The 21,285-nt window shown below is 46.7% G+C and overlaps 1 protein-coding gene across 13 annotated transcripts in view; it reads left to right on the top strand.

Moving 5' to 3' along the window:
* Cacna1a (calcium voltage-gated channel subunit alpha1 A) overlaps window positions 1-21,285 on the top strand; it is a 299,251-nt gene that overhangs the window by 172,463 nt on the left and 105,503 nt on the right. For 10 of the 13 annotated variants that reach the window (XM_063277793.1, XM_063277792.1, XM_063277791.1 and 7 more), the window contains 5 exons: window positions 2,864-3,016; window positions 7,443-7,636; window positions 17,933-18,036; window positions 20,534-20,649; window positions 20,866-20,923. In XM_063277793.1, coding sequence (XP_063133863.1) covers window positions 2,864-3,016; window positions 7,443-7,636; window positions 17,933-18,036; window positions 20,534-20,649; window positions 20,866-20,923 — 625 coding nt within the window. 13 annotated transcript variants of the gene reach the window in all.

The following is a 21,285-nucleotide window of genomic DNA, read 5'->3' as shown; positions in this document are numbered from 1 at the left end:
CAAGCTTACACACACACACACACACACACACACACACACACACACACACACACACACACGGGGGTGGGGTGGGGGTGGGGGTGGGGACAAATAAGCACTCCGCTGCCCTGTCATTGTGTCCCAGTATTAGCCTCATGCTGATCTGAGCCTCTCCCATCCGGATCTAAAGAGGTCTCTCAGTATTTGCCTCGCTGTGGCTTCCCCCTCAGCCCCACAAGAAAGTTTAAAATTAAAATGAAAAGATTTCCCAGGTGACTACTAGCACATTTATTTTACAGGGAAAAGGAGCTCATAGCCAGGTTCTGGGAGCCCAGCAGGCGCCTGTGTCCCATTAAATTAAGAGCAGGTGACAAGCCAGTACTAACACGATGGCGCTGCTCACCCTGGTGGATAGGGTGAGCCTGACATTTGCTAGGATGAAGGGAGGGAACAAGGAGAAGGCAAAGGTGCCTGCGCACCTGAGCTCCCTTCCTGGGCCCCACGCGGAGAGCCCCACTTCCTGTGAGTCCTCCTATGACCTTTACGGCTCACTGTGACACATAGGCTCACACAATAGATAGATAGATAGACAGACGGATGGATGGACAGACAGACAGACAGGCAGATAGATAGAAGTAGATAGGTAGGTAGGTAGGTAGATCGATAGATAGATAGATAGATAGATAGATAGATAGATAGATAGATAGATAGATAGACAGACAGATAGAGATAGGTAGATATAGGTAGATAGGTAGACAGACAGACGGATGGATGGACAGACAGACAGGCAGATAGATAGAGGTAGATAGGTAGATATAGATAGATAGATAGATAGATAGATAGATAGATAGATAGATAGATAGATAGACAGACAGAGATAGGTAGATAGGTAGATATAGGTAGATAGGTAGACAGACAGACAGACAAATGTATGTAAGTGGAGGGCTGGAGAGTCAGCTCAGTGGTTAAGAGCACTGGCTGCTCTTCTAGAGGACCTGGGTTCAGTTCCCAGCATCCAAATAGCATCTCACAACTGTCTGTAACTCCAGTTTTGGGAGTTCTGACACCCTCTCACAGACAACCCTGCAGGCAAACGCCAGTGCACACAAAAAAGTCATTAAAGCCGGGCAGTGGTGGTGCACATCTTTAGTTCCAGCATTCAGCAGGCAAAGGCAGATGGGTCTCTGCGAGTTCGAGGCCAGCCTGATCTACAGAGCTAGGTCCAGGACAGCCAAGGCTACACAAGGATACCCCGTCTCAAAAACCAAATAATAATAAAAATAATAACAAAAAAACACTTACCTGTGAAGAACACAAGGAAGAGCCCTTACATAGCCTGCCCAGTGTCCATAGGCTCCCCACACACAGATTCAGTGTCTGAAAGAGTCCGTGAGCGCACAGCTCTGTCTGTACAGAGCACATGCCTAGTCTAATAATTATTTATGTAGTATTAATATCGTATTAGGTATTAAAAGTCATATAGAAGCTGGGTGTAGTGACTCACACCATTGATCCCAGCCCTAGAGAGGCAGAGGCAGGTGGATTTTTTTTTAACTTGAGGCCAGTCTGGTCTACATAGAGAGTTCCAGGACAGTCAGGGCTAGAAAGAGAAAACCTGTCTCAAAAGAAAAGAAGTTATCCCAAGGTTATTTAAGTTCCACGGGAAGGTATGTGCAGACTGTGCAGGCAGCATCCACTTTACTGAGCAGACGCAGGTGTCTGCGGACACTCCTGACCTCTGGGTACTGCACGGTCTGTGCACAGCACAGAGACTGCAGTCGGGATTCGACCTGCTTCACAGGGAAGTTAGAATCTCATGCTTCTAACTAGAGAAAGAGGGAGGGAAGGAGGTCAGGGAAGAAGTTGTTATGACATCTCTTGAGTTTAGGGCAGTGGTGGGTGGACATAGCTCAGTTGGTAAATCACTCGTGAGGATAACGGGACTTGGATCCCTAAGACCCACAGAAAAGAAGCAAACCTATTCTAAAGCTGTCCTCTGACCTCCGCAACACACAACCATGAACCAAATTACCAAACCGTCTAGAATCATGGGACTCTTTGCATAAGATGAAATTTTAAAGTATTTCTAGTTTAACCCTTTCCCGTCTCTCAAAAAACAAAACAAAACAAAAACAAAACAAAAAACTACCTGAAACTGTTCCTGACCCATGGCTGTAAAGCCCTAGTGAGGTAAAGACACCGATGGTGGGCCTGCAAGGACAAGGGCTTGCCTGGGCCCCGACCTGATGTTCTCTGCTTCCCGATCTTCCACACCTAGCTCGCCATGGCCCCCAGGGACGCCCTGACCCCGGTGTCATCCCTCTCAATTGAGTCCCTGACAACAGGGAAGCCTGTGTGGTGGGTAGGGAGCAGCAGGCTACGTCAGGCACGCACAAGTGTGAACTCTTGACGTTGCTGTCTCTTGAGCCCATAGAGGAACCAGATCTCCCCGAGCCTCACTTCCCAGCCAGCTGCCTGGACGGGTCAGGGCCACAAGCTGAGGAGTTTCTGGGAATCTAGTTCCTTGGATTTGAGAGTTGAGGTGCTGGCTGCAGGCCTATGCAGGGTTGCTGGTAACCTCAGGGACATTCGGGATGAAGGAAAAAGTGGCCCCTATTGGCTTGGGGCACTTTAGGGAAACAGTGCCCCCTTTTGGAAGGAAGCTACTGAGCAGCCCAGAAAATGGCTAGAAAGCCCTGGCCAGCTACCGTTTGGGCCCTAAAACTCCTGGAAGTAGATAATAAATATTTTTAAAGTTTTATAACCAAAAAGGCCTTTCTTGGGGTGCCGTGACCGCCTCCCTCTTTGCCAACCCCACGCCAGGCTCCAGGGAGGCACTGGGCGGGGTCCTTGCTCACCGGCCGGCCTCTCTCTGTCTCCCCAGGTTTACAAGTCGTCCTGAAGTCAATCATGAAGGCGATGATCCCTCTGCTGCAGATCGGCCTCCTCCTGTTTTTTGCAATCCTTATTTTTGCAATCATAGGGTTAGAATTTTATATGGGAAAATTTCATACCACCTGCTTTGAAGAGGGGACAGGTAGGTCTGCACCGTGGTATTTGAGGTTTTCCTTGGGGTGGGGGTTGGGGAGGAAAGCTCTAGAAAGGAGAGGGAAGGACATCCGTCCTCCCAACCACAGAGCAGCTGAGACTGGGCGCTGCGACCATGAAGCAAAGGGACGGCTTACAGTCCACAGAAGCAAAGCTGTGTGTTAGCCACGGATAGTGACACAGGCCTGTGATCCCAGAATCTGGGGGCAGAAGAAGCAGGTAGATCTCTGAGGTGGAGGCCAGCCAGGTTTACAGGCTACTTCTGGGACAGCCAGTGCTACACCTAAAGAGAAAAAGAAAGCTGTGTGCAGAGCTGGGGGCTGAGGTCTTGCTGAACATGCGTGAGGCCTTGGATACATCCCCAGCACAGCCAAACTGCCTGCAGGAAAGACGCCAGCCACAACCGCCTCTGAAAACTCGATTGCAGCTACAGCATTGGGCTTGGGGGCCCCTAGAAGGCAACCCAGGAGCAAGTGGTTTATTCGAAAGTGATCCCTGAGATACCCCTGGGAGACAGAAAGACAGGCTCAGGGCATGCTCTTGGGCAGGTTTTCCTGTGAACATGGGAAACGCGCGGTGGTGTCTGGAAACACCAGGAAGTACACTTCGATCACAGACACAGAGGGCAGGGCAAGGTAACAGTATGAACAAGGGATGATCCTGCCCTGCTCCCTCAGAACCCAACACCTGACAGGTCATGTCCCAGGCAGTGGGAACCCTGCCTGATAGAATCCTGTCTCACTCAGTCAGAACCCAGGACCCAGCAGGTGCTGCCTGCCCATGCAGTCAGGGCCCCTGTGCCCCATCATGCTTTTGTTAACCCTTGGGAGGCTGAGTCCAGAGGGAGCAGTGATTTGGGTCCCACAGAGATCAGCATGAAGGTACAGCTGGGGCTCAAGTCTGAGCAGTAGTACAGAAGGCATTTGGAGGTGCGGGCCCTTCTGGATGCATCCCGGTTCGATCCCAGACTCTCCAGAATTGAACCACCTGATGCCCAAACAGGAGGGTAGTGCCTGTGTTTCAGTACGTGGACCACCTACCGCAGAGCATGCACTCTAGGTTTCCAGAGCCAGAGAAAGCGTGAACCGTGGGCAGAGGGGTGCGGGACCTTGTCAGAAAAGACAGCCAGGGAGAGTAATAGCCTTGTACCAGCCACACCCACCCACCCCGAGCAAGTCCACAGAGATGATGCCCTTCCTGGTCCCAGCCGTGAAGGTTCTAGAAGGCCATGGACTTCATTTCTTCCTTCTCCCGCTTCTACTTTCCTGGGCTTGTGAAGTTTTCTCAATACGGAATGGCCTAATTATTTCTTTCTCCAATGAAGAAGGTGTTAATTGAGGCAGATCTATTTCTGCACCTGGCCTCACCCAGGCGGAAGACAGAGAAAGAGCGTGTGTCTGTCAGCCACACGCAGAAACACCCAAACTTAGGGCTCGGGGACTTAGGCTGTGTGAGCTTCTTGGGGTGTTTGTGTTTTTGTTTTGTTTTCCCACCTGGCTAGGGTCCCAGTGGGGTTGTGGGGGGACAGGTGTAGGTGGAACCGTGGAGGACAGGAGCCTGGAATCGGGAGGCGATCCAACGAGCTCCTGATTAAGACTGTAAAATGTGTGAGTAAGAGACAGATATATACAGACGTCCCGGCAGCAGGCTAATTTTAAAATATATTTATAGCTGAATTTCTCCGACTCCGGATGGCTGTGTTTCTCGAATCAACCCTGGGAGTGCTTGGCGGACGGCTAGAGTTGAGGGGGCTGGGGTCGAGCACACCTCTGGAAGATGTTGCTAAAGATAGGTGGTTTCCAGCCACAGGCACGGGAAGCCCACTTCCTGTCACCCACAGCCATCCCACACATTCACAGACTCCAAGACAAAGTGGAATGCTTCCTGTTTTCTAAGAGTTTTCAGAATCCTAGATGAACAAGGCCCTGGCTTGCAGATATTTCTAGGCAGGAGGCCGAGTGCTTCCCACTCACAGGAAAATTGGGGGGGGGACCCCAGGATTACCAGGTGAGCATGGAGGGCTTCATAGGAGCCAGATTTGGGCTAGAAATGGTGTAGAGAAAGTTCTGGAGACATAAATGATCTTCCCATTAGAGCCTCTGTAGAGTTTTTCTTCCTGCCCTGAGTCTTAAGCTTTAAAGATCCCACTCTCCTATGTGAACTATGTCCAAGCAGTCTAGCCCTCTAAGCTAGAGGCAAAGCCTTTTGTTGCCTTTGTCTAGTTTATAATTTGTTGTGCTTTTATCTTTATTTTTCATTTGGTTTGGTCTCTGTCTCACTGTATAGCCCAGGCTAGCCTGAAACCAGTCATCTTTGGATCCGGGTGCTGGGGTGACAGGTGTGAGCCACTCACTATCCCTAGTGTGTACCCTTCTGTTGGCGGGATGCACCATCCATCAAGTGGGAGCTGCACACGGTCTTCCTTCCCTGCGTGCAGTTGGAGTGGGCTCCGTAGAGCCAGCTGCACACAGGAAACGGAAACTGGAGCTTTTAGACACTTGGCTGCTGCTGCTGCTGCTGCTGCTGTTGTTATTGTTGTTGTTGCTGCTGCTGCTGCTGTTGTTGTTGTTGCTGCTGCTGCTGTTGTTGTTGTCATTGTTGTTTTCAAACATGTCCTCTCCCCTGAACCCCGAGCCTTCTTGGTCCTGGGGGTGTTGTGAGAGGAGGTTTTCCAAGAGTCAGAGCTACACAGTGGGTTTGTGGCCGGATTAAGCCAGGTGTTAGCCGTGGGTGCTCCATGCCTCCCCGTCACGGATGTGACCTGCACAGCCCGCTCCTCCCCTGCAGGCTGCCTTGGCTCTCAGTGTTAAGCAGGATCCCTTGGCATTCCTGGTGTATCACAGTTATCTCCTGTTATTGGGGAGAACACTTGGTTCTGCTCCCACCCTCAGGTAAGGGTGGGAACATGTGTGTACCCCATGCACGTCATAAAGAAAAGCATTCAGCAGGGCCCTACAAGTACACTCGGATGACATGCATCTTACGGTGGCCTGATCTGACCATGCTGTGGACCACAGACCACGTCTCGGTCTCTAAAGACTGCACAGATACAGCGTAGATTGCTGGATCACATGGCTGCCAACTAAGCCTGGGAAGAAAGAGTTATGAAGGCTTGGAAACCAAGAGTCGTGTAGATGACACAATCTGGTGTTGGGAATTTGTTCTTACAATATTCTAGCAAGTGGTCTGAGTGTGTAGGGGGTGGACGTGAGCAAGGCTGGCCCAGGATCACTTGATGTTGTGATCAGTAATGGGTACGTGGGAAGTCACCTCTCTGTCTTCCTTTTTTTCTCAGTGTTTTTCTTTCCCCCCTCAGAGAAATATTTTTTAGTTACCTATTGGTCAAAGGAGATATAATAATGGGAACTGGGGGTCGTGTTACTTAAGGTTCTATTGCTGTGAAGAGACAGCATGAGCTCAGCAACTCTTACAAAGGAAAATATTTAATTGGGGCTGGCTTACAGTTCAGATGTTCAGTCCATTATCATCATGGCAGGAAGCATGGTAGCATCCAGGCAAACATGGTGCTGGAGAAGGAGCTCAGAGCTCTACATCTGGATCATAGACAGCAGGAAGAGAAAGAGACGCTACGCTGTTCTTGAGCTTCTAAAACCTCAAAGCCTACCCTCGGTGACACACTTCTTCCAATGAGAGCACACATCTCAATAATGCCACTCCCTAGTGACCAAGCATTCAAATACATGACTCTGTAGGGACCACAGCTACTCAAGCCACCATAGGGACGGTTTTCACAACAGTAAAGAGTGACTGTGACATTGTTTCTGAGATGCAGTCAAAGCTACACTTGAAGGACAATTTGTAACCTTAAAGAGAAAGACTCAGTTTCAACAGGTTAAGAAAAGACAGAGGCTAAGGTGGTGGTGGCACACACCTTTAATCCCAGCACTCAGGAGGCAGAGGCAGGCGGATCTCTGAGTTCAAGGCCAATCTGGTCTACAGAGCAAGTTTTAAGACAGCCAAGACTACACAGAGAAACCCTGTCTTGGAAAAGGAAAGGCAAAGAAAGAGTTTAAACTGGTGGAAAACAGGCAAAAACTAATGAGAGTTGAAGGATCTGGTGATGCACACGGTTAAGAGATCTAGAACTGGGCTGGAGAGATGGCTAAGTGGTTAAGAGCACTGACTGCTCTTCCAGAGGTCCTGAGTTCAAATCCCAGCAACCACTTGGTAGCTCACAACCATCTGTAATGGGATCTGATGCCTTTTTCTATTGTGTTTGAAGACAGCTACAGTGTACTTATATATATAATAAATAAATAAATCTTGAGAGAGAGAGAGAGAGAGAGAGAGAGATCTAACACCAAATGCTGATGTCATCTCATCCCAGTAACCATGGTTTCCCATCCTCAGCTGGTTTTCCCTTCTCCCCTTACCCTCCCCTCTGTCCTTCTTAGACGACATCCAGGGTGAGTCGCCAGCTCCGTGTGGGACAGAGGAGCCTGCCCGCACCTGCCCCAACGGGACCAAATGTCAGCCGTACTGGGAAGGGCCCAACAACGGCATCACTCAGTTCGACAACATCCTGTTTGCTGTGCTCACTGTTTTCCAGTGCATCACCATGGAAGGCTGGACTGATCTCCTCTACAATGTAAGTGCTGCTGGAGCATGCCCAGTGGTGGGGAGGGGATCCCCGAGCTGGGTCAAACCCGGTGGTCTTGGAAAATGCCAGAGGCTCCTACATAGACAGTACTTCCTACTGGTACCTCAGCTGTGTGTTAAATTTGGTCTCAGTGTGTGATCCTGAATTCAGTATGGGTAAAAAGAAAAGTAGGACCATCGTGCCCTGGGCATGCCCTTCTGTGACATATGGAGTCTATAGCACCCATGGGGGAAGGGGTGACTATAAGGGTGCTGCTGTCCAGTTTCTAGGTCGTGGTAAGTTATTGGAACCCTAAGTTGTCTAAGCTTGAGTCCATTCATTTCTGTGAGATCCTTTCCTATGTGTTAACGTGTCCCCATTAGGCAGCCACCAGCACGAACACAGCTGGAGCTTGGGCACACATGCCAGACTTTCTACATATCTACACAGGTGGTTACCTGGCAGGACAAAACTGTGAACCGAAGCGGGGAGAGAGGAGCCAGGTCGTGGTCACAGACAGTGGCTGGCTCACCCATTCTATAATACATGACAGACACCCAGATTCTAGAAGCACTGAGTGTATTTGATTTAGTCACTCTGAAATGCGTACACTTGGGAAGCACCCCGTCACCAGCCAGGGTGCCTGCCCTGCCTTCCGCTTTAGTCGCTAAGCATCTCTCAGCAGCCATGGGTCATTGGGTCACCTGACACCACGGTCCCAGGTGAAATGGGGTGGAACTTGAACAGCTCCCGTGTTCTCTAAATCATGCTGTGCCTGCCTTTGCATCACGGATGCTCCCCGTGTTCTCTAAATCATGCTGTGCCTGCCTTTGCATCACGGATGCTCTCGACGTGGTTCGCGCTGTGTAGTTCAGAGAGCATGGGTGAGAGGTGTTCTGAGTGTGCTCGGTGCGGGTGTGTGTCATCTTCTGACTGTTTCTGACCACAGAGCCAGAGGACAGGCTGCAAGAGAAGAACCAGAGCTACTGCTCGGGCTGGGAGGTGGTCCAGTAGATAAAGTGCTTGTCTCGTATGGGCGAAGGTCAGGTGTGAATCCTCATGTGGATGCCAAGCGGGGAGGGGGTAGCCTGCCTGTACCTGCTGTGCTCAGGAAACAGAGATGGGATTCCTAGACAAGCTGGCTGCCCAGACTAGCCAGTGTCAAGATCTGCCTCACACACAAGCGTGTGACATGTGCACACACACACACTGCACACACCCACACGTTCATTCTTTTCATCTGTATTGTCCATCCTAGCACCTTAATGTCACACCCTACACTTTTCCATGCATCCTTCTCTCTCTCCTCTAACATCATATTCTAGAATGTTCTATGTGGCAAGACAGAGTTCTTATTCTTTGTATAGGAGCGTAGTGTTGCCTTGTGTGGCTGCCCACAGTTTGTCTGCTTCGTCTCTCAGAGAGACATATCAGGATGCCTCCCACCACCACCAAAATCAGGTACACTGAAGCCTTGAGCCCTGCTGCACTGTGAGTTTTCCATGAATCTGGAGGATTCTCCTCCCCAAAGACGGATCACAGCTAAATTAATTTATACAGTGGCTTTTTAAAAAATGAAATTAGGATGGGGAGATGGCTCACATGGGAAAATGCTTGCCACACAAGAATGGGGATTTGAGTTTGACCCACAGAATCCATGCCAAAACAAAAAACAAACAAAAAAAAAGCACTAGATATGGTAGCTTGTTCCTGTAATGCCAGAGCTGGGGAGGTGGAGGCAGGAGGACCCCTGGCATTTGACAAACTACCCTATCAAGTTCCAGGCCAGCGAGAGACTCCGCCTTAAAAATAAAAAGGTGGACAGCACCTGTGGTGCAATACCCAAAGTTAAACTGTGTCTTACACATGCATACACATATAAACACACACACATGCATCTATACATGCATGTTATACTCCAATGCATACATATACACATGCATGTACACACACATGTACACATGCATACACATACATCTAATAAGTGCATGTTTATAATATATATACATGCACACACACATACAAATACATGCATACACATGCATATACAGTCATGTATTTACACAAAGCAAGATGAATGACAGAACCAATTATATTGTAATTCTCATATTTGTAAAGCAGGTTTATGAGTTGAATGTGGTGGCTCAGAGCTGTTATGTAGGCACTGGGGAGCCTGAGATAGGAGGGTTGAAAGCTTGAGATCATGCTTGGTCACTTAGTATGACACTATCTCAGAACAAGACAAAAGAGGGCTAGAGAGATGGCTCACACATTAAAAGTGCATACTGCTCTTGCAGAGGACCTGGATTCTGTTCCCAGCACCCACACTAGGTAGCTCACAACTGCATATAGCTCTAAGGGATCTGATGTCCTCTTCTGGTCTCCAAGGGAACACATAATATTAGATAGGTAGGTAGGTAGGTAGATAGATAGATAGATAGATAGATAGATAGATAGATAGATAGGTATGTAGATAGATAAATGATAAATAGATGATAGATGATTGATAGATATATAGGTAGATGAATGGATGGATGGATAGATAGATAGATAGATAGATAGATAGATAGATAGGTAGGTAGGTAGATAGGTAGATAGGTAGATAGGTAGATAGGTAGATAGGTAGATGGATAGATAGGTTTTTTCTAAAACCATTATGGAGCATCACCAGCCAGCTATTACAACAGGCCATATGGCAGTGGGTCACGTGAGTCTTGTGGTTTCATGGCAGTACCAAGTTTCAAAGACTTTATGTAGCTCTCTGAGACTTACTGACTCTCACAGTGGCACCTGCAGTTACTTTAGTTGGAAAGTGATAGTTTAGCAAGTAACTGAAATCCTCGACCTCCATTGGGTGGCTCAATCCAATACTTCCTTGTTGCCCAGTGTTAGTAATTCAAAAACAGCCTTGTTCTTGGGACTGGAGAGATGGCTTAATGGGTAAGAACACACAGTGCTCTTCCTGAGGACCTGAGTTCAATTCTCAGTCACCCACATCATGTGACTTACAATTGTCTATAACTCTCCGGGGGATCTCTGACCACACACACACACACACACACACACAAACACACACACACACACACAAACACACACACACACACACACAAATAAAATGGTAAAAATCTGTTTAAAAAACCCAGCTTTGTGCTGATCATGTCATGCCTATAATCCTAGTACTCAGGAACCAGAGGCAAGTAGATCTCTGAATTTGAGAACAGTCTGTTCTACACAGTAAGCTGCAAGCAAGCCAGCCAAAGCCAGACCCAGAAAACAAAACAACAAAAACAAAACAAAAGCCTGTATTAAGGTGTGGGGTTTTTTTGGGTTTTTTTTTTTTTTTTTTTTTTTTTTTGTGGTTTTGATACCATCCTCTAGATGAGAAACAGACTTATTGGGAAGGAGGGGTCAGTCTACCAAGGCTCCCAGACAATTGCAACAGAACAGGGTCAGTTCTAATCCAACCCTAGGATCTATTCCTTGCAGCCCTCTCTGTGTTAGTCCCCATATGTGTCTCTTATGTATTAATTTGCATATGCATTCTCCATCTCTCCTTCCTCTCCGCTCTTCCTTGCCCTCCTCTTCCTCAGCCTCCTCCTCACCGTGTTTTCTTTCTTTCCTCCTCACTGTGTTTGTCCCCATGATCCCCTTTTACTGCATCTCTTCCCTGTGGTTGTATGAAGAAACAGCAAACCATTTGCTTTCTGTTACTAAACTCATAACTAATGACCACAAGCAGCAGAGGTGAGTTTGTGGCCTAAGCCTTTTCTCACTCACAGATGCTCTGGGGGACTCATTCACTCACCAAGTATCCATGGAGTGCCCACTGTGTGCAGCACCCTGTGGATGCCTAACATATGTGTGTATTAGCAACACCTACTGTGTGGTGACATTTCAGGATACTGAGGACTTGTCATGCTAGTGGGTGAAACCGATAAGTGTTAAATCCAAAACGGTGGACAAAACTGTTTTATACTCAGTGTGGGTCACAAAGACAGAGCCGGGCTACACATCAGTCCAGTTTCACTTTACACAAGTTCAATCAATCAATAAGGCACTTTGCCTTGCTAGCAGGAGGGCCTGAATCTGATCCCTAGGGAAAGTGCTCCATGCCTGTAACCCCAGAACTGTGAAGGCAGAGATGAGAACCTAAGGGGCTAGCCTCGCCTACTTGGACAAGCCCCAAACCAGTAAGAGACCCCATCTCAAAGGAAGTGGTCAGTTGTTGGGGTGGATGGTATCCGTGGCTCCCCTCACCCAGCTACATTCATGAACATGCATACACACACATATCACAGAAAACATGTAGACATACATACATGAGACAGCGTGAATGAGTCATGAGTTAAGGGAAACGAACCCATCAAAGGTCACAGACTATCCAAGGGATAGGCAGAAATCCTCCTGAGAAGACCTAACAGAGGAGAGGGGAGCCTATGGGTCTTCCTCAAAGGACAACCCGGGAAGGTGGGCAGGGTGGGACAAAAGTCCCAAGGCAAGAGTGTTCTGGACTTTGTGACCAACACTGAAGCTGCAAAGTAGGTGGAGGGAGCTAGGGAAGGAAGAAGCCCAGGTGGTAACCGGCCTTACAGGACCACAGACTCGACAACTGAATGACCAGGTTGCCACAGTAGTGAGAGTGGATGGTAAAAGGACACCCCCCAAAAAGTAACAACAGTCAAGAAGGAGCCAATATGTTGATTAGCATAAGCTGTGGTCTTTGGCCTCCTTCATAGTCAGTACCAAACCTTGAGTTTTTCATGGCCAAACCTACCTCATCTTTACCTCAGAAATTATGGTATTGATTGTTTTCTTAAATTGAGGGGTTCAGGGGGGTGGAATTTTTTTAACATCTCTACTTTGGTTTTTGTTTTGTTTTGTTTGTTTTGTTCTGAATGAGCCAGGCTGGGGAGAGGGGAGGCAAAAGGCACCTACGGATTTCTCTGGGACTCAGGCATTAATTTGCCTGAAGAGTATTTATGAGAGCTCACTAAGTGGCTAGGACTCAGTGCTGTTCACGATGAGTCAGACTCCCGGGGCTCTTGTTATCAACATGAGACATGGTGATGAATGTGGCCAGGAGTGAAGTGAGTTCAAAGCAGTTTGAAAGCAGAATGGCAGGGTAGCCCATTTTGCTGCCCACCTGTGTGATATGGTGCAGTTAACATTTCCTGGGAAAATAAACAGATAGCTGTTCACTCCAGATAGGGAGCCCATGATGCGCCAAAGGAGAGATTCCACCAGAGTCCTATTCAGCAAACCAACAGACTTATTGGGGTTACTCACAAGAGTGGAGATACAGAAACATGAATGAGAGAGGGTTACTTACGGGAAGCAGGGATGTGATATGATGGTTGACATTGCCAATGTGACACCTCTAGGCACATTTGGAAGGGACTATCTTGGTTAGGTTCACTGAGGAAGAAAGACCTTCAGTGGCCACCAAGGGGAACAAACCATTCAAGAGGCTGGAATCCAGCACGGTATAAAAAGGAGAAACAGGGGTTGGGGATTTAGCTCAGTGGTAGAGCGCTTGCCTAGGAAGCGCAAGGCCCTGGGTTCGATCCCCAGCTCCGAAAAAAAGAACCAAAAAAAAAAAAAAAAAAAAAGGAGAAACAAAAGCAAACATCTTTCTCTCTGCTTCCTGGCTGCAGTGTGGCAGCTGCTTCAAGCCCCTATTGCCTTGACATCTGCACCGTGAGGGACTTTACCGCTGACCTTTGAGCTCAAGTGTATTTCCCGTGGGTTTTACCACAGCAATTGCTTGCATGTAACATGTTGCCCAAAACAGATGCTGTGTTGAATATGTGGTCCCAGCTGAGAAACTGAGGTGAGGGTGCGGGCTATTTCAAGGGGTTCATCCGTGGGTGAGCTCACACCTGAGTAGATAGTGCCAGTCAGAGCTTAGGTGAAGAAGCAGGGCACCAGGGCTGTGTCTCTAAAGGACATGTTCTTTCCCTGTCCCTTCTTCCAACAAGCTGAGATGCTTAAAACAACAGAAATCTGTTATGTCCTAGCTCTGGAGGCCAAAGGACCATGGTCAAGATGTCAGCAGATCTGTGTGATCTCTTGGACACCTGGATGGAATCCTTTCCAGTCTCTTCCCTCGCAACAGTCTTTCATCCCTGCCTTCACATTCCCCTTGCTTTGTCCTTCCATGTGTGTCTGTCTTTGTGTCCTGGCTGCCTCCTTTATAAGAGGACACCAGTCACAGGGTTAGGGACTGCCCTGGTGACTTCATCTTGACCTGGTAACACCTGAAGAGACTCCAGGTGCCACTCACAGGATCTGGGAGTTCTGGCTTGGAGCCTTCACAGGAGACTCCATGAACCAAATGGCAGTGAGCATGTGATTTTGCCCCTCTGGGCCTCAGTTTCCTGCCCGAGAAGACGAATGAATAGACAGTTTCTTGGAATTCACAAGAGGATTTTAGTTCCACACACGACTGCCTCAAAGCCCTGCCAGAGAGTTCAGTACGGACAAGTACAACTGAGAAAGGTTACCTTGTCACAAAGGGGCCTCTTACCACTCCTCCACCACTTTGTCCCCATACGAGCCACCCCATGAGACAGCCCAGAGCCCTTCTTCTAGCCGGCTGCTTCTGGCTCTGGCTCCCAGGCTAAATTTAGCCTGAGGAACTTGAACAGAGCCGTGCTGCCTTCTGTCCGGCATATCCCAGCAACTTCATTCTTTCTTTGGAATCTTTCTGAAGCACTGGGATGCACAAAGCATTGGGATTCATGGGCTTGTCAGAACAAAGGTGTGAACTGGGGTCTCAGTCATTTTCTCCAGAGCCCTGTCTGTACCCATGGTTAAAAGTGAATTTTTGTTTTAATTATTTGAGTATATACCTTAACAGTAAATGTAGCTATCTAATCATTTGCTTCCTCATATCACAGAAGATGGAACCCGGAGTCTTATACATGCTAGTCTACTGCTGAGCCACACTCCCAAACCCTGTCTTAACTTTTGTATTTTTGAGACATGGTCTCACTATGTCATGTGGCTTGCCTGGAGTTCAGTATGTAAAGAAAGCTGGGATTAAAGGCACTTGGTTAGATTTTAAGACAGTCTGTGCTCCCTGGGTTGATCTTGCAATCCTGGACTCAAGTCATCCTGCCTCAGCTTCCCATGTAGCAAGGATCACAGGTATCTTCAGATAATAGTTAGGCTTTGTATTCATGCTGTGTCTGGATACAGGGTGAATCATACTGTCATGTGACACTGTTCATGGAGGGATGTAAACAAACATCTACCCACTTCAGACAGGGAACCAAAGTATGAATACCACCAAAGTCCAATTTGGTGAAGCAGTAAGTTTTACCTGGGTTACTTAAGGAGCAAAAGTAGCTCAAAGACCATTACATCACTGAAGCCCACTCCACAATGGAGACGGCTAACAAAGGCTTGAACCTTGAAGACCTGGAGTACACTACACCTGCAGCGAGGTCAGCAGGTGAAAAGCTATCTTTCAAGTAGCTCAGTAGTCTGAGTCTCTCCCAAGTAGCTTGACTGATCTCTGCTTCTTCCAGGCAGCTCTGCTAACCTAAACCGCTTCTAAGCAGCTCAGTTTGTCTGAGAGTCTCTCAGTCCTTATTTATATTCGCATGGGAATATAGGGGCCTAGTGAATCTGGACAGTTTCAGGTATTTCCTAAAACTTTTGAGTTGTTTACTTCCTGAGCTTCCCTGAAAGATGGAATCTTTCATCTCCCCTTAGAACATTCTATGTCTTAAGAAACTAAAGTGGCTAGTTTTATATCAGAGGAAATTCCTATACAACATGTATATATCATGTCTGATTATGGAGTCATGCATGCATGCTGTCTGTGTGTGTGTGGAAATTTTCACTTGGTATTGTTATGGTCGACTCCTGTGGCAGCACATCATCAGATAAAATTCCATTCCTGTATACTGCCTCCTGATGATAGTATTCAATATTGTTTCCAGCTTGGAGCATTCTTCTAGTGTTCACTGTGAACATCCCTGTGCATGCCTGGAGTGAACATAGGTTCATATTTCTATCCGGTAACTATCTGAAAATGGCATTGCTAGGGCCTGACAATGCACAAATTAATTTTAGTAGAAATTGTTGAGTTAATTCTCAGAGAAGCTATGCTCTATCCTCTCAAAACTTACATGATCTTAGTGTAGTGGTACCTGGCTCTCATCCCAGGAAGGGGAATCAGGGATTTAAAGTCAGCCTAAGCTACATTCTGATACTCTACCTAAGAAAACAAACAGATCTGGGTATGTGGCTCAGTTCAATAGTACTTGTGTCACATGCACAAGGCACTGTGTTTCATCCCCAGCAACACAGAGACAAAAGCAAACAAAAAACAACAAATCATAGTGGAAAATCTTACCACCACCTCCAGTGGCTCAAACGTGACTTGATTGGACTAGTCATTACCCATGTAATTCATTACGCTGGGGTCAGTCAGTAGATGATCCTAAACCAATATGACTGGTTGTAGTGACAATTCTGGAGTTTTGGTTTCTTTTAAAAACACAGAAATTTTATGAGAGTGTGCTTTTGTTTTAATATGGGGCCACTTTGGACTGTCTGCAGCAGCTATGATTTGCCTTGTGTTCTAGCCGAGGCTCGGTTTTGTCAGCTGCAGATAGTTTCTGTGATTGCATCAGATTTGGAAATCTGGGAAATTTTGAGAGGGTATATAAATGCTAGGACCTGAGATGTGGAGTGGGTGGTTGTTGGTCATTCATGGAGATAGGGGGTTGTACTCAAAGAAGAAACAGGAAAAAGAAATTAGTTTCTAAGATCTCTATCTCTATCTCTTCCATCTATCCTTCTTTATCTCCTATCTAGTGATAGTGGGTGAAACCAGGGGAAATAAAGGGTGGAAATAAGAAAAACCCACAAAGTAGCAAAGACCAACTACCACTGATGTCTTTATTAAAAGGGTAAATATAGACACAAACATACATAGGAAGCAGACCATGTTAAGATGAAGGCAGAGTTGGAGGTAACTGTAAAAACACCAGGTGGTTAAAAACTCGGGATGGCTATAAAAACACCAGATGCCTGGAGAGAGACAGGAAACACATTGCCCCCAGTCTTCAGAAGAACCAACCATGTCCACAAATTGACCTTAAAGTTCCACCCTACAAAACTGTAAGATAGATTTTTGTTTTTCAAGCCATCTAGTTTGTGACTTTTGTTACAGCAGCTGCAGGACACTAATATGCTATAGTGTCCTTGAGTCAGCATTAGCTGAAAGTTTCAGTGGCTTCACAGGCTCACTAGGGACTGGTGATGTTAAATTTCACATTTCAGCTTTCCTTCTATAGTATTTATGCTTACTTCTAAAGGTGAGCTTTTAAAGCCACACTTAAGAACCCATCAACCACTGGAAGGATCCACCTTTCCTAGACTGTAGGAGAATCATCTTCAGCACACAAGTCAGGCTCACAGATTTAGACATTAAAAAATGTACATCTGGCTCTCTGTGACTCTGGGCTGGTTGTTTGTCTTTCTCAGCCTCCATTCTAGCTATAAAAATGCAATGGTGATTATGCAGGGCCTCATGAAACAAAAATAGTGAATTAAATATAGGTGATATGCATTTAGGAGGACAGGCACATAGTAAATACTCTCTTACTGCTCATACCAGTCGCCTCTACAGTCAACTCACCCCTCTCCCTTTCATCCCCCACCTTCCATTCCTACTTCAATATTTGTCTCCATCTTTCTCTCATTCTCTTGTTTCAGTTTTCTGTTCTCCATTTTAAGAGTACTCTATTTGTGGACTGCTTATCCCTGCAGAATTAGCTAGGCACTTCCTAGAGATGGTTTTGTGTTGTGATTCTCATGACACTCCAGGAAATGGAGGAGATACTTGAGGGATAAGCTTATGGCCAGACCATGAGGCCATCCATATGCTTCCTCTAAGGGAAGAAACAAATGTAGAAACAAATGTGGAAACCAGGGATCATTTCAGCGGGGTGTGTGTGTGTTTGTGTGTGTGTGTGTGTGTGTGTTTCCTTCACATTTCATACTCATGTCCAAAATTATCTTACTGCATCTCCTTAGCTCCCAGAGCCATGTCAACTATGTGTGACATGAGACAGCGTTGTCCTCCAATGGTATCTTGGTGACATCCCCCACCCCATCTAAGCTTTACTCTCCATGCCCCTTGCTTGGCTTCCAGAGTGCCAGGATTCTGCAAGTCAAAAACATTTGACGAAAAATCACAGGAGGCATGAAGCTAACCCTACTCCTTCTTGTCAGTCCCACCTGGGTCCTACTCCAGTCTCACATGCTTTCTCTCTTTGTGCTCTGCAGAGCAACGATGCCTCAGGGAACACTTGGAACTGGTTGTACTTCATCCCCCTCATCATCATCGGCTCCTTTTTTATGCTGAACCTTGTGCTGGGTGTGCTGTCTGGGTAAGTCTGCTACTTCCCTCTCCATCATACTCTTCCTAATGGATAAACTTCTTTCCTGGTTTCAGTGAGTTTATCGTTAGCAAGCCATGGGCTGCTGCATAGACTGTAAACTTCTTGGGCAGCCAGTGAGGAAGTGGGTTTTCTTGCAGAAGTGGGTTTTCTTGTCCATTATTTAAACATATATAAACCCAACACTTTGAAAGGCTGGAGAAATGACTCAGGGTTTAAGAACACTGGCTACTCGTCCAGAGGACCCAGGTTCAATTCACAGCACCCACGTGGCTACATGACAACTGTCTGAAACTCCAGATCTGGGAATTCAACACTTCCTTCTGGCCTCTGTGGGTACCACACACCCATGTGGTTTCAAGGGGTCTGATGCCCTTATTCTAAGCTCTGGTACCAGGCACATACATATAGGCAAAACATCAATACACATAAAATAAAAATAAATAAATATAAGAAGGAATAATTTAAAAATAACAATACTTTGGGTTCCTCCCTTCCTGTCTTTCAAATAACCACAGCACACAAGCCATATGTAGTGGCATAAAGTTCTCTGGTCCCAGAATAGGAGACTAAAGCAGGAGAATCATGAGTTCCAGGTCTCAAAAAATAAAATAAGGGACTGGAGAAATGGCTCTGCTCTTCCGGAGACCCTAGGTTGACCCACAAGGAAGCCAACAAATATCTGTAACTCTGGTTTCAGGGAATCCAACGACCTCTTCTGATCTCCAAGCAGCAGACACACACATAGTGCACAGACATATATGTAAGCAAAACACCCATACATATAAAATGCAAGTAAATAAGTCTTTTAAAAATTAATTAAATAAATAACAAGGTATGAAGCCATGGGTAGTGACCCACACATACAATGCCAGCATTCAGGAAGTTCAGACAGGAAGATTGCCACAAGTCTACTTCATAATCAGTTCCAGGCCAAGCTGGGTTACCTGTCTCATAAGAACAAAACACCACCAACAAATAAATTAGATAGATAGATAGATAGATAGATAGATAGATAGATAGATAGATATATGTATGTATGTGTATACACACACACATATATATTTGTGATATATATAATATATATATATTATATATATATAACAAAATCAAATCAAAACTTCCTTTTCCTTGGGGCTGCAGAGACTGTCCTGCAGTTGAGCATGCTTGCTGCTAGGTTGATCTGCTGATGGACTCTTTGAGCCCAGAACTCTGGAAGCAAAGGTGACTAGATCTCTGGGAGTTCAAGGCCAGACTGCTCTACCTAGTAAGACCCTGTCTCAATAAAGGATAAGTCAACACTGAAGAGCACTTGCTATTCTTGCAGAGGACATGGGTTTGGTTCCCAGCACCCATAATGATACCTCACAACCATCTAGAACTGGTTCCAAGGAGTGCGATGCCCTCTTCTGACCTCTGGCACCAGGCACATACATACATACAGGCAAAACACTTGAACACATCTAATAAATCTAAAAGAAAAAAGAGTGATTGCTGCTATTGCAGAGGTTCCAAGTTTAGTTGCCAATATCTACATTGAACAGCTTGTAAACCACCTGTAACTCCACCTAGACTCCAAGGGCACCTGAATAAACACGGTATACATGCACACATGTAAATAAAAGTTATACATAAGCACTTTAAATGCATTGTCCTAACACAAATTGTCCCCGGATCCCCAAAATTACATTAATCACAGAAAAAAACTTAATTATAATTAGATTTCATATTTCCTACCAAGGAAGTCTGGGGTGCATAATGTTTTATGCACTGCCAACAATGATCCTAGACATTTTCAGGTCTCCACTCCAAGGATGACTTCCCAATACTCAAGACAGCATCCCCGTGATCCAAACAGGAAGAAGCAGAGCCTGTAAGGGAAGAGCTGATGAAGGAAAAAGAGGGCAGAAAGTGGTGTTAGCCAGGTGTTCTGAGGCTGTCCGCCGAATGTGTGGCGACCATTGCTGGCTTAGTATCAAGCCCTTGAGCACTTGCCTTTTTGATCCAGTAGGGACACTGCGAAGGGTGTGCACTGTCAGAAAAACCAGCCTTTAAGATTAGGACTCCCTCCTGAGGGACTCCCTTCTAGGTTGAGAAACACTGTCACTGAACCCCCAAACGCATGTGGCCTCTAAAATTTTTCTAACCATGGAATCTGGTTTCGTTTTTGTTTTGTTGGGGGAGTCAAGGGTTTGGGGTTTTTTTGTTGTACTGTTTTGTTTTTTTGGTTTGTTTGTTTGTTTGTTTGTTTTTAGTTTGTTTTTAAGACAGGGTCTCCTGTAGCCCAGGGTGGTCTTAATCTAGCCGAGTATGACCTTGATCTTGTGATTCTCTTGCCTCCGGCTTCCGAGGGCTAGGATAACAGACATGCACCAACATGTCGGGGATGTGCTCTGCTGGGGAAAGACCCAGGGCTGTGCGTGTGATAGACGTGTATCTACTGGCTGAGCCCCATCACCACCAACCCCTGGCTTCTTTGATTCTGCAGGGAGTTTGCCAAAGAAAGGGAACGTGTAGAGAACCGAAGGGCTTTTCTGAAGCTCAGAAGACAACAGCAGATTGAACGTGAGCTCAATGGATACATGGAGTGGATCTCGAAAGCAGGTGAGGTCCTTTCATCCTGGGCTCCAGGGTAGACATTCCAAGCCATGGACAACCCAGGGGCACACCTGCAAGGGAAGGTGATGGTGGGAAGAGAAAGAGGGTCCCCAGAGATTAGCAGCAAGAATCCAAAAGAAATAGAGTGGGAGAGCCGTGGTGCCCACCTGTAGCCCCCGGAAAGTTCTCTGGGCAGGACCTTAACTCTACTCTTCTTCTCAGAAGAGGTGATCCTCGCGGAGGACGAGACAGACGTGGAGCAGAGGCACCCTTTTGATGGTAACTGTTCTGAGCCCAGCATGAAGGCGAGTCCTAGGGGAGTGGGGTCAGCTGGAGCTGGGCACAGGAACTGGTTCTAGAGGCTGTAATAGACCAGGGCAGGAAGAGATGTGAGGCTGTGCTGTGCACAGAAATGTGAATAATTGAGTCTTGGGCTTCTGGAAGGGATTTCAGAACCTCCTGAGGTGAATGGGTCCATTCCTGACTTCCCCCTTTCTCCTTGGATCGGTGCCCTGTGACCACAGCTCTTCTATAGAAGTGACGTAATAGGGCTGGTGAAATGGCTCAGTGGATGAAGTAATTTGCATCCAAGCTTAATGACCTTAGTTCTATTCCCAGAACCCACATGGTAGAAGTAGAAAA

This window comes from Rattus norvegicus, chromosome 19, assembly GCF_036323735.1.
Source record: "Rattus norvegicus strain BN/NHsdMcwi chromosome 19, GRCr8, whole genome shotgun sequence".
Lineage (NCBI taxonomy): Eukaryota > Metazoa > Chordata > Mammalia > Rodentia > Muridae > Rattus > Rattus norvegicus.
Note: the sequence above shows the minus strand (reverse complement) of the source record. Positions and strands in the feature narration are given on the sequence as shown.